General features: G+C 45.4%; 1 protein-coding gene across 5 annotated transcripts in view; it reads right to left on the minus strand.

Annotated features, from left to right (window-relative positions):
• Window positions 1–125: 125 nt before the first annotated feature.
• The window catches only part of BIN2 (bridging integrator 2), a 52,872-nt gene continuing 39,940 nt past the window's right edge, over window positions 126–13,057 (minus strand). For 2 of the 5 annotated variants that reach the window (XM_039471938.2, XM_074402644.1), the window contains one exon: window positions 8,071–8,560. In XM_039471938.2, the coding sequence (XP_039327872.1) occupies window positions 8,531–8,560 (30 nt within the window). In that variant the 3' untranslated portion in view covers window positions 8,071–8,530. Of the gene's footprint in view, window positions 885–6,277; window positions 6,364–8,070; window positions 8,561–13,057 lie in introns of those variants that run through there. The other 3 variants (XR_012518443.1, XR_012518442.1, XR_012518441.1) reach the window with 3 other exon arrangements.

Here is a 13,057-nt window from a genome sequence, read left to right on the forward strand (position 1 = left end):
GCAGGCCGGCGGAGGCCGACCGAGGACCCCGAGCGGAGGGAGCCGCGGCGGCGCGCGGGGCTGGCGTAGAGGCCGGAGGGGGTGGGGGACAGGCCGACGGGGTGGGACAGGAAAAGCGGAGAGAATCCGCCCTCTGCAGGTCCCCTCGGCTCCCCCGGGAGGAAAGGCTGCCTGCCCTTCTCCGATTGTCACTTTACCCTCTATCCGGAGCCGCTTCCTCTCTCACCCCGACGCTCTGGTGTGGGACGAGATCGGAGCCGCGGGCTAACTGGGATCCGTCCCATTTCCCTGGGCTTGACGTTCTCTGAATTTTCAGCTAATGTGGAAAGTTACGGTTATTTGCGTTTGTTTATCACTTGCTCACATAGGTCTGTGTCCCGAAGCTCGGCAGATGAGCAAACTTGGCCAGCACACCCCAGGCCGTGAAGCAGGGAGGTGAAGCGGGGAGAGCCACAAGCCTCACCCGGGTCTTCCCAGCTGGACGTTCTCGTGGGGCAGCATTGAGCAGCCGTCAGGAGTGTCATGGACTTTGGATTCAAACAGCCCCAGCTCCTCTGCTTGCTAGCTGGGTGACTTTGGGCAAATTACTTAATATCTTGAAAATCTGTTTCCTCATTCCTAAAATGCGAGGCAGAAAGTGATCATGCCTATAAAGCCATCTCATATCCATGGTTCTAGAGCATGGTGAGCACCTCAATTTGAATAATGAGTACCATGCTTTAGCTACCTCTTGACTCACTCGTTTGCGGCAGGAAATGTTCCCAAATTAATCAGAATTCAGTGACTAAGAGGATGTAATAGTATAGAACACAGGCACTGGAATCAGCTCTGCTGTGGTCTTGAACAGGTTGCTTCGGTTTCATTTCTCTTAGCTGACAGAGTGACTGTTGGGACGAAATGAGTTAGTAAATATATACTGAAAAGCATTAGAACCTTGCCTGGCACATAGTAAGTGCTCAGTAAAGGCTATATATTGTTACCTTGGCTTCCCGTTTAGGGTTGGAACCCTGTGATTATTCCTTCCCTCCCAGTGATACAAACTTCTGTGCTTATTTCACGTTCTGTAGGTTTGTGAACCAGCATTTATACAGAAATACTTTCTATAGAAAGGCATCATCAGATTGTGCATGTTAATCCGGGGAACAGACTGAAAGAAGGTCTCAGAGGAGAGAGGCATAAAGGGAGAAAACAAAACAAAGCCATAAATAAAGCAAGAGTAGTTGCTTTTATTCCTTCTTTTTTTTTTTCTTTATTTTTTTATCTCTCTTTTTTTAAAATCTTTTTTATTTTTATTTTTTGTTGCTTTTATTCCTAAAGAGTTCGTTGATAAAAGAAACCAGAGGGCCGGGTGCTGTGACTCATGCATGTAATCCCAGCTCTTTGGGAGGCTGAGGCAGGTGGACCACCTGAAGTCAGTAGTTCAAGATCAGCTTGACCAACATGGTGAAACCCCTTCTCTACTAAAAATACAAAAATTAGCTGGGTGTGGTGGCACACACGTGTAATCCCAGCTACTCGGTAGGCTAAAGCATGAGAATTGCTTGAACCTGGGAGGCAGAGGTTGCATTGAGCCATGCCATTGCTATCCAGCTTGGGCAACAAGAGCAAAACTCCATCTCAAAAAAAACCAAACACAAACAAAAAACAAAAACAGAGGAGGAAAACAACAAAAAAGTGATGAAACTCATTTTATGTAAATATATTTTGAGAAATATATGTAAATATATGCATGGGAAAATGCCAATCCAACCAAGAAAGGCAAAGAAAGTGACATGCTGACTACACATATGTAACTTAATAAAAGAAAGGTCAGCCGGGCTTGTCCTCAGATAAGAGAATATCCAAGAGAAAAAGAAATTCAAATCCTGGAGGGCTAAATCCAAAGGACAACTGCTGGCATTGACATACTCTAGCTGACCACCCTGATCAGGAATTCCAGGAGAGGTTGAGATCATTCTTGTACCTGGGTTTGTCTCTTTCACATTTTCTATTATGTGTTAAAGATTGTTCAGAACTACAGACTCAGAAGCTATCTGGCTCAACTGACTCTACTGGTCTGCTGTCACTTTCACAATTTTGACAGTTGTTAATAATGTTCCCTCAATAAGCACCTTTTTATTTCTCTTTAAAATGTAACTGGCGGGGTGGGGTGGCTCATGCCTGTAATCTCAGCACTTTGGGAGGCCAAGGCAGGCGGATCACCTGAGGTCAGAGTTCAAGACCAGCCTGACCAACATGGTGAAACCCCGTCTCTTCTAAAAATATAAAAATTAGGCAGGCATGGTGGTGCATGCCTGTAGTCCTCACTATTCAGGAGGCTGAGGCAGGAGAAGCGCTTGAACCCAAAAAGTAGAGGTTGGGGTGAGCTGAGATTGCACCACTGCACTCCAGCCTGGGCAACAGAGCGAGACTCTGTCTCAAAAAAAACAAAAAAAAATCCGAAATAACTAAAATAGTATAATTGGATTGTTAGTAACACAAAGGATAAATGCTTGAGGGGATGGATTCCCATTCTCCATGATATGATTTTATTATGTATTGCATGCTTGTACCAAAATATCTCATGTACCCCATAAATGTATATATCTACTATGTACCCACAAAAATTAAACATTAAAAAAAAGTAATCTTAAAAAGTTTGCTGATACATGATACATTTTTGTTTTGTTTTGTGTTTTTTTTTGACAGGGTCTTGCTCTGTCACCCAGACTGGAGTGCAATAGTGTGATCTTGGCTCACTACAACCTCCGCCTCCCGGGTTCAAGTGATTTTCTTGCCTCAGCCTCCCAAGTAGTTGGAATGACAGGTGGATAATTTTTTGTATTTTTAGTAGAGATGGGGTTTTGCCATGTTGGCCAGGCTGGTGTCGAACTCCTGACCTCAGGCAATCCACCTGCCTCTGCCTCCCAAAGTGCTGGGATTACAGGTGTGAGCCACCATGCTCAACCTGATACATGATTTTTTTTTTTTTAATGTAGTCACATACTTCATTTTACTTTATTTTTTGAGATGGAGTCTCACTCTGTCGTCCAGGTTGGAGTGCAGTGGTGTGATCTCGGCTCACTGCAACCTCCACCTCCTGGGTTCGAGCAATTCTCCTGCCTTAGCCTCCAGAGTAGCTGTGATTACAGGTGTGCACCACCACGCCTGGCTAGTTTTTGTATTTTCAGTAGAGACAAGGTTTATCTTGTTGGCCAGGCTGGTTCAAACTCCTGACCTCAAGTGATCCGCCCACCTCAGCCTCCCAAAGTGCTGGGATTGCAGGCGTGAGCCACTGAGCCTGGCCAACATACCTCATTTAAGAAGTGTAAACATACAGAAAAACAGGATCCAATAGGCACATGCTCAGCATGCAGTCTGGTGTAAAATAAAGACTATTGTAAGCAGTGTGCGTATTATGCTCTTTGCTGTGTGTGCTCTCTATCTGGATGTCATGTCTCAATTTCTCTGCATGTCTTACCTAAATTGTCAGTATGTCCTTCAAACTGCTGGAGGGCAGGGACTGGAGGATGCTCTTGCAATTAATTCTATATAGAGAGGCATACAGACAGATGATTAACGAAGCCTTGTGGCGGTGAAGTACCAGTGTTCTCCAAGGATTAAATGCTAAACCTCAGAAACTGCAACAGCCATCCTTTTGTCAACAGACCTCAAGGGGCCTCAGGGGAGGGGACAGGAGACAGTCACCTCCACCCAGTTTTATTGGCCTTCAGTCCCATCTTGTGCTGCTGCCAGGATGGCAGTTTTTCCCCTGCACAACACTACCATTTTGTCAGTCAGGGTAAACAAGCTGTTCCCCAAAGGGCCCTATCCACCCTAGGTAAGCACACTGGCCCTATCCCCTGCCTCCTTGGAGCTTTTAGTAGGGCCATATGCAAACAAAGTGCCAATCTCAAAACTGAGCAAAAGTTTTCACTTCAGGTGTGCCTCTATTGCAGCAGTTACTGCTTGTCTGCCTCGCCAGACTGTAAGTCCCTAGAAGTCTCTGGCACATGCCAAAGAGGACCAGTCTCCTGAGGAGAGGAGGGAAAGCCGTGGAGAGAAAAGAGTTGAGGGCCTTGTGCAGCTAGGGGCCTCTATTGCCAGCACTTTCCCTGTATCACTCCCATCAGTGATTCTGAATGCCAAGGGAGTGGAACACCTTTTAGGAGAGCTATGAAAAGGGACAGGCAGTAGGGCTTTTATCATTTGAAGAACAACTCTCCTCTCGGGAAGTGCAAGCTTCTCTTCCATTACTGCTGTACACAGTAGAGATCCTTTGAAGATGATCCTTCTTTTTTTTTTTGAGACTGGGTCTCACTCTGTTGCCCAGGCTGGAGTGCAATGGTGTGATGAAAGACCACTGCAGCCTTGATTTGGGCTCAAGATATCCTCCTGCCTCAGCCTCTGGAGTGGCTGGGGCTACAGGTATGTGCTACCACGCCTAGATAATTTTTTATTTTTTGTGGAGATGGGGTCTTGCTTTGTCACCCAGACTGACCTTGAACTCAGGCTGAAGCAATTCTCGAGCCTTGGCCTCCCAAAGCAAAGATAATGCTTTTTAAAGAGTAACATCAGTTTGGCCATCATGGTGAAACCCCATCTCTACAAAAAATACAAAAATTAGCCAGGCATGGTGGTGGGTACCTGTAGTCCAGCTACTCAGGAAGATGAGGCAGGAGAATTGCTTGAACCTGGGAGGCGGAGGTTGAAGTGAGCTGAGATAGTGCCACTGCACTCCAGCATGGGCAACAGAGCAAGACTCTGTCTCAATAAGAAAAAAAATAATTTGCCCTCCTCATTGTGATCCCCTTCTATCACTGGTCTTCTCCTCATAGGCACTAACACGTCTGGTAATAGTGCCAGTCACAGTTCGCCATTTCCCTGGCCATAGGATGGACACATCATGCAAACTGGGCCAGTTAGATTCTTTCTCTATGGAATGTGGATCTAGAGACGACACAGTGGCAGAAGGTGGCAGCTGCTGGAGGGGCTGTCCACACATTCCTGACATTCCTGCTGCAGATATTCTGGGGCTGGTTCTTGTTCCTGCAGCCTGATTCTTTTGCCTCTGTGAGCTGCCTGATATCCTTCCAACATATTCTTTTTTTTTTTTTTAAGACAGGGTCTCACTCTGTTCCCCAGGCTGGAGTGCAGTGGTGCAATCTCGGCTCACTGCAACCTCTGCCTCTGGGGTTCAAGCGATTCTTATTGCCTCAGCCTCCAGAGTAGCTGTGACTACAGGCACACAATGCCATGCCCACCTACTTTTTGTGTTTTTTGGTAGAGATGGGGTTTCATTGTGTTGCCCAGGCTGGTCTCAAACTCCTGAGCTCTGCCAGGAGCTCTGAAGCAATCTGCCCACCTCAGCCTCCCAAAGTGCTGGGATTACAGGCATGAGCCACTGCAACCGGCCCCAACATATCCTTCTTTTTCCAGACAGAGTCTTGCTCTGCTGCCCAGGCTGGAGTGCAGTGATGGAATCATGGCTCACTGCAACCCCTGCCTTCCAGGCTCAAGCGATCCTCCCACCTCAGCCTCCCAACTAGCTGGGACCACAGGTAAATGCCACCAGGCCTGGCTAATTTTTTGTAGAGACAGGATCTCACTACGTTACCCAGGCTGGACTTGAACTCCTGAACTCAAGCAATCCTCCTTTGCTTCCCAGTGCTGGGATTACAGGTGTGAACTACCATTCCCAACCCCAACATATCCTTTATTGCTTAATTTTGTCAGTTTGTTACTTGCAACCAGAGAACCCACATGAATGTACTTCCTTCTGTAGTCACCGTTACAGGGAATGACAACATCACCAAGTTCTAGTCTTTCAAGCCTACTTTAGATTAATTCCTGGCTGAGTGTGGTGGCTCACGCCTGTAATCCCAGCACTTTGGGAGGCCGTGGCAGGTGGATCACTTGAAGTCAGGAGTTTGAGACCAGCCTGGGCAACATGGTGAAACCCTGTCTCTACTAAAAATACAAAAATTAGCCAGGCGTGGTGGCATGTGCCTGTAATCCCAGCTACTCGGGAGGCTTAGGCAGAATAACCACTTGAACCTGGGAAGCAGAGGTTGCAGTAAGCCAAGATTGCACCATTACACTCCAGCCTGGGAAACAAGAGTGAAACTCCATCTCAAATGAAAAAAAAACAGGGGGAAAAATTCCTTAAAACCTGTTTTCATCATGTGTCTCCTTCTAGCCCATCACTAAATCTTGCCCATTCTGCTCCCTGCTCAATATTCTGTCTTGTTAACGATCTTATTTTTACACCCCCTCCCCATCATTGTTTCCCTCATACCTAGTACTAGTACTCAGTGCTTGGTAGACAGCTGATGCTCAGCAAATGCTTGCTGAATGGCTGAACGAATGGTGAGATAATCTCCCCTAAAAACAAGAGCAAAGGTGGAAGGGTTTTGGCATTTATGTGTGCTTATAAAGGTGACAGGACTTCAGAGCTATTTTAAAAAAATGTTTTCACAACTATTTCCATAGAAAGTAATGATAGGACTTGAATCCAAGACTTCCTTTAAATTTTTTTTTTTTTTTTTGAGACGGAGTTTCGCTCTTGTTACCCAGGCTGGAGTGCAATGGCACGATCTCGGCTCACCGCAACCTCCGCCTCCTGGGTTCAGGCAATTCTCCTGCCTCAGCCTCCTGAGTAGCTGGGATTACAGGCACACGCCACCATGCCCAGCTAATTTTTTGTATTTTTAGTAGAGACGGGGTTTCACCATGTTGACCAGGATGGTCTCGATCTCTTGACCTCGTGATCTACCCGCCTCGGCCTCCAAAGTGCTGGGATTACAGGCTTGAGCCACCGCGCCCGGCCTAAAATTTTTTTTTTTTTTTTTTAGATAGGGCCTCCCTCTGTCAGGTTGGTGCACAATGGTATAATTGCGGCTCCTTGCAGATTCAACTTCCCAGGCTAGAGTGACCCTCCCTCCTCACCCTCCTAAGTGGCTGGGAGTACAGGTGTGCTCTACTATGCCTGGCCTAGTTTTTAAATTTTTTGTAGAGATGGGGGTCTCTCTGTGTTGCCCAGGCTGGTATCAAACTCCTGTGCTCAAGTTATCCTCCTGCCTCAGCCTCCCAAAGGGCTGAGATTAAAGGTGTAAGCCACCAGACCTAACCCTTTAAAGATTTTTTTAAAAAATAAGAGATGGAGATCTCACCATCTTGCCCAGCCTGGTCTCGAACTTCTGGGCTCAAGCAATCTTCCCCGCTTGGCCTCCCAAAGGAATCCAGGACTTCTGACTCCAAATATCTTGCAATTTCCAGGATATGATGATGATTATAAAACTTTGTATCCTTTCTCTTCACCTGCGGTTTCATATCTTCCTCTCTTGTGCTCAGACCCTTACTTATACCAAGTACTAGATTGTAAACACTAGATATAGCTCTAAAATGTTATTACCCCTTTCCAAGTGTATCTGCTTATCAACCAAAGTGGGGAGGACATGCAGGATTATGAAGAAGAGTCTGTGGCCCTTGGTATCATAAAAGAATTACAGTCAGAGCCGGGCGCGGTGGCTCAAGCCTGTAATCCCAGCACTTTGGGAGGCCGAGGCGGGTGGATCACGAGGTCGAGAGATCGAGGCCATCCTGGCCAACATGGTGAAACCCCGTCTCTACTAAAAATACAAAAAATTAGCTGGGCATGGTGGCGCGTGCCTGTAATCCCAGCTACTCAGGAGGCTGAGGCAGGAGAATTGCCTGAACCCAGGAGGCGGAGGTTGCGGTGAGCCGAGATCGCGCCATTCCACTCCAGCCTGGGTAACAAGAGCGAAACTCCGTCTCAAAAAAAAAAAAAAAAAAAAAGAATTACAGTCAGGAGTTAGGGTGAGCTGGGGTCAGGGATGTGACTAAAGCTTTCTGAACCTGACGCAGAATCAATAACCGTACCTAAGTGGAAAACAGTGTGCTGAGTTGGAACAATGCCCTGTGTCAAATAATCCACAGAGAGTCAGAATCAGACTTTATTTAACAATCTGAAAATGTGTTCTTCTGGCTTTAAGTCTTGCAAAATTAGTCATAAGTCAAAGACAGATTTGTTCACTATACTCTGAGTATGTGTGGTGATGTCTCTGTGTAAACAAGTGTCTGTGTCTATAGATACTTTTGCTTTTTATTGTGATTATAGCTTCACTTTAATGTATAAAGTCTTTTTTTTTTTTTAGATGGGGTTTCACCATGTTGGCCAGGCTGGTCTTGAACTCCTGACCTCAGATGATGCACCCACCTCAGCCTCCAAAAGTGCTAGGATTACAGGCGTGAGCCACCGTGCCCGGCTTAAAGTCTTATTCTAATAATGCTAAAACCTGAATTTAATATTCCCTGAGTCTAATATTCTCTTCTCCCCAGCCTGCCTCTCTCCATTCCTCCCATAAGGCTGCTCCCCCACCTCCATTAATGCCAGGTCTTTAGAGTGCACCAGCATTCCTACTGAGAACCCAGGGATGAATGCTGGTTCTTATATCCCTCTGACCTATACCCTCTGGTTGAAGAGCTTCTCTGGGGAGGTGTGGGTGGGGAGAGTCTCGGCAGTTTCTCTTCAGAGCTGTGCATTTTCACTTGTAGAATCCTGGAAAGTAAACATGATTGTGTTAGGTGTTGACCTGCCTTCCCACCAACGACTTATGGAGGGGTTAAACTCAATTTGCTTCTACTGAATTATACTTCATGTAATGCCACTGGCCTCTTTTGAGGGAGGCAATGTGAAACTGGTTGTTGGGATTATTGCAAAGACTTGTTGCAGATATTGTTCATTACATCATCTCTTTATGATGATTCACAGGAGAATTTTCTTTTTTTTTTCTTTTTGATACATAGTCTTGCTCTGTCTCCCAGGCTAGGGTATAGTGCCACAATCATAGCTAACTGTAGCCTTGAACTCCTGGGCTCAGGTGATCTCACTTCAGCCTCCAAGTAGCTTAGACTACAGGAACACACAACAATTCCTGGCTAATTTACTTAAAAAATTTTTGAAGTTGGGTGTGGTGGCTCATGCCTGTAATCCCAATACTTTGGGAGGCTGAGGTGGGTGGATCATTTGAGGTCAAGAGATCGAGACCAGCCTGGCCAACATGGTGAAACCCTGTCTCTACTAAAAATACAAAAATTACCTGGGCATGGTGGTATGTGCCTGTAATCCCAGGTGCTCGGGAGGATGAGGTAGGAGAATTGCCTGAACCTGGGAGGTGGAGGTTGCGGTGAGCTAAGATCATGCTACTGCACTCCAGCCTGGGCAACAGATTGAGACTCCATTTCAAAAAATATATATTGTTGCCTAGAATGGTCTTGAACTCCCGGGCTTCAGTGATCCTTCCACCTCGGCCTCCCAAAGTGTTGGGGCTACAGGTGTGAGCCACTGCACCCAGCCTCTTTTTCATCTTAGTAGGAGTTGCTGTTCTCTTAAGGAATGAGCATCATTTCTGGTGAGTTAGATCGTTAATATAAAAAAAAATTAAAAAAAAAAAAGAAGGAATGAGCATCATGAATTGGGTTAACTGACAGGATTTTCTCTTCTTGGATTTTAGAAATCTGGAATTAGTTTCACTGTCATCCTTAGGTAAGCTTATTTTATAGAATGCATTTTTTGTACTTGCCTAATTCAATGGCTCCATTTGCTATCACTGTCCTGTCTGATATAATTTTCTGCTATATGTTGTGTGTGTATGTTAATAAATATAAATACATACAGCTCATGTGCTGCATAAGGACATTTTGGTCAACAGTGGACTCTATATACAAAGGTAGTCCCATAACATTATAATGGAGCTGAAAAATTTCTACTGCCTAGTGACGTGGCAGCTATTATCAACATTGTAGCCTTCATAACATCACAGCCCAATACATTATTCACATATCTGTGATGATGCTGGTATAAACAAACCTACAGCGATGCTAGTTGTAAAAAGTATAGCAAATGCATTATGTACAGTATATAATATTGATAACAATAACAACTATATTACTTGATGCGTCTAATATACTATACTTCAAAAAATATTTTTCTATATATATTGTTTTTGATACAGAGTCTCACTCCATTGCCCAGGCTGGAGTGCAGTGGCACAATTCCGGCTCATTGCAGCCTCCATATCCCGGGTCAAGGGATTCTCATGTTCTTGTGCTGCAGCCTTCCAAGTAGCTGGGACTACAGGTGTGCACCAACACGCCCAGTTAATTTTGTATTTTTAGTAGAGATGGGGTTTCACTGTGTTGGCCAGGCTGGGCTTGAACTCTGGGCCTCAAGTGATAAGCCTGCCACAGGCTCTCAAAGTGCTGGGATTACTGGCATGAGCCACCACGCCCAGCCTACAATACATTTTATTATTATTTTAGTGTGTATTCCTACTTTTTTTTTTCTTTTTTTTTTTTTTGAGACAGAGTTTCGCTCTTGTTACCCAGGCTGGAATGCAATGGCGCGATCTCGGCTCACCACAACCTCTGCCTCCTGGGTTCAAGCAATTCTCCTGCCTCAGCCTCCTGAGTAGTTGGGATTACAGGCACGCACCACCATGCCCAGCTAATTTTTTTGTATTGTTAGTAGAGACGGGGTTTCACCATGTTGACCAGGATGGTCTCGATCTCTTGACCTCATGATCCACCCTCCTCGGCCTTCCAAAGTGCTGGGATTACAGGCTTGAGCCACCGCCCCCAGCCGTATTCCTACTTATTAAAAAAAGTTCTGCTTATTGGCTGGGCATGGTGGTTCACGCCTGTAATCCCAGCACTTTGGGAGGCTGAGGTAGGCAGATCGTGAGGTCAGGAGTTCAAGATCAGCCTGACCAACATGGTGAAACCCCATCTCTACTAAAAATACAAAAATTAGCCAGGTGGGTGGCACACACCTGTAATTCCAGCTACTCAGGAGGCTGAGGCAGGAGAACCACTTGAACCCAGGAGGCGGAGTTTGCAGTGAACCAAGATCATGCCACTGCATTCCACCCTGGGCGACAGAGCAAGACTCTGTCTCAAAAAAAACATTTTGCTTATTAAAAAAAAATTAACTGTAAAACAGCTTCATTTGTGGTAATGCTCTCAAGATCTTCTAGTGGGATAAGATCTAAAGGTAGAAGACAGTGATATGGATGATCCTGACCTTAGGCCAATGTATGTTTGCGTGTGTTTTTTTTTTTTTTTTTCCTTTTTCTTTTTTTTTTTGAGACGGAGTTTCGCTCTTGTTACCCAGGCTGGAGTGCAATGGCGCCATCTCGGCTCATCGCAACCTCCGCCTCCTGGGTTCAGGCAATTCTCCTGCCTCAGCCTCCTGAGTAGCTGGGATTACAGGCACGTGCCACCAGGCCCAGCTAAGTTTTTGTATTTTTAGTAGAGACGGGGTTTCACCATGTTGACCAGGTTGGTGTCGATCTCTTGACCTCGTGATACACCCGCCTCGGCCTCCCAGAGTGCTGGGATTACAGGCGTGAGCCACCGCGCCTGGCTTGTTTGTGTGTTTTTATTTATTTGTTTATAGATGGTGTCTAGCTATGTTGCCCAGGTTATATTTGGACTTGTGGGCTCAAGTGATCCTCCTGCCTCAGCCTCCTGCATAGCTGGAACTACTACAGGTACATGCCACCACACCCAGCTCTGTGTCCTGGTTTTTGACAAAGTTTCAAAAAAATAGAAAAAGTAGAAAAAATGTAGAAAAAAGCTTACAGAATAAGGATATAAAGAAAATATATTTTGGCCAGGAGCAGTGGCTCACACTTGTAATCCCAGCACTTTGGGAGGCCAACGCGGGCAGATCACCTGAGGTCAGGAGTTCGAGACCAACCTGACCAACATGGAGAAACCCTGTCTCTACTAAAAATACAAAATTAGCTAGGTGTGGTGGCGCATGCCTGTAATCCCAGTCTCTACTAAAGATACAAAATTAGCTAGGTGTGGTGGTGCATGCCTGTAATCCCAGCTTCTTGGGAGGCTGAGGCAGGAGAATCACTTAAACCTAGGAGGCAGAGGTTGCTATGAGCCGAGACAGCACCACTGCACTCCAGCCTGGGTAAGAAGAATGAAACTCTATCCGCCGGGCACAGTGGCTCAGGCCTGTAATCCCAGCACTTTGGGAGGCCGAGGCGGGTGGATCACAAGGTCAAGAGATCAAAACCATCCTGGCCAATATGGTGTAACCCTGTCTCTACTAAAAGTACAAAAATCAGCTGGGTGTGGTGGCACACACCTATAGTCCCAGCTACTTGGGAGGTTGAGGCAGGAGAATCGTTTGAACCCAAGAGGTAGAGGTTACAGTGAACTGGGATTGTGCCACTGCATTCCAGCCTGGTGACAGAGCAAGAGTAAGACTCCGTCACAGGAAAAAAAAAAAAAAAAAAAAAAAAAATAGAATGAAACTCCATCTCTAAATAAATAAATAAATAAATAAAATATATTTTAATAGTATAGCCTAAGTGTATAGTGTTTATAGAGTCTACAGTGGTGTACAGTAGTGCCCTCGGCCTTCACATTCACTCACCATTTACTCACTCACTCACCCAGAGCAGCTTCCAGTCCTGCAAGCTCCATTCATGACAGTGCCTTATACAAGCATACCACTTTTTATTTTCTATACGATATTTTTACTGTACTTTTCTGTGTTTGGATACACAGATATTTACCATATTTACCATGGTGTCACAACTGCCTACAGCATTCAGTACAGTAACATGCTGTATAGGTTTGCAGCCTAGGAGCAATAGGCTATACCATACAGATGCAAACAATATCAAAATCGCCTAATAATGCATTTCTCAGAGCATATCTCTGTTGTTAAGCAACACATTACTGTATAATACACATATTACTTTTTTTTTTTTTTTTTTTGAGATGGAGTCTCAGGAGGAGCTCAGGAGTTTGAGAATACAGTGAGTTATGATCATGCCACTGCACTCCAGCTTAGGTGACAGGGTGAGATACTGTCTCTAAATATTTTTTTTCTTTTTTGAGACAGAGTCTGGCTCTGTTGCCCAGGTTGAAGTGTACTGGTGCAATCTCGCCTTGTTGTAGCCTCTGTCTCCCGGATTCAAGCAATTCTTCTGCCTCAGCCTCCTGAGTAGCTGGGACTACAGGTGAGTACCAC

Source organism: Saimiri boliviensis, chromosome 7 (assembly GCF_048565385.1).
Source record: "Saimiri boliviensis isolate mSaiBol1 chromosome 7, mSaiBol1.pri, whole genome shotgun sequence".
Taxonomy (NCBI): Eukaryota; Metazoa; Chordata; class Mammalia; order Primates; family Cebidae; genus Saimiri; species Saimiri boliviensis.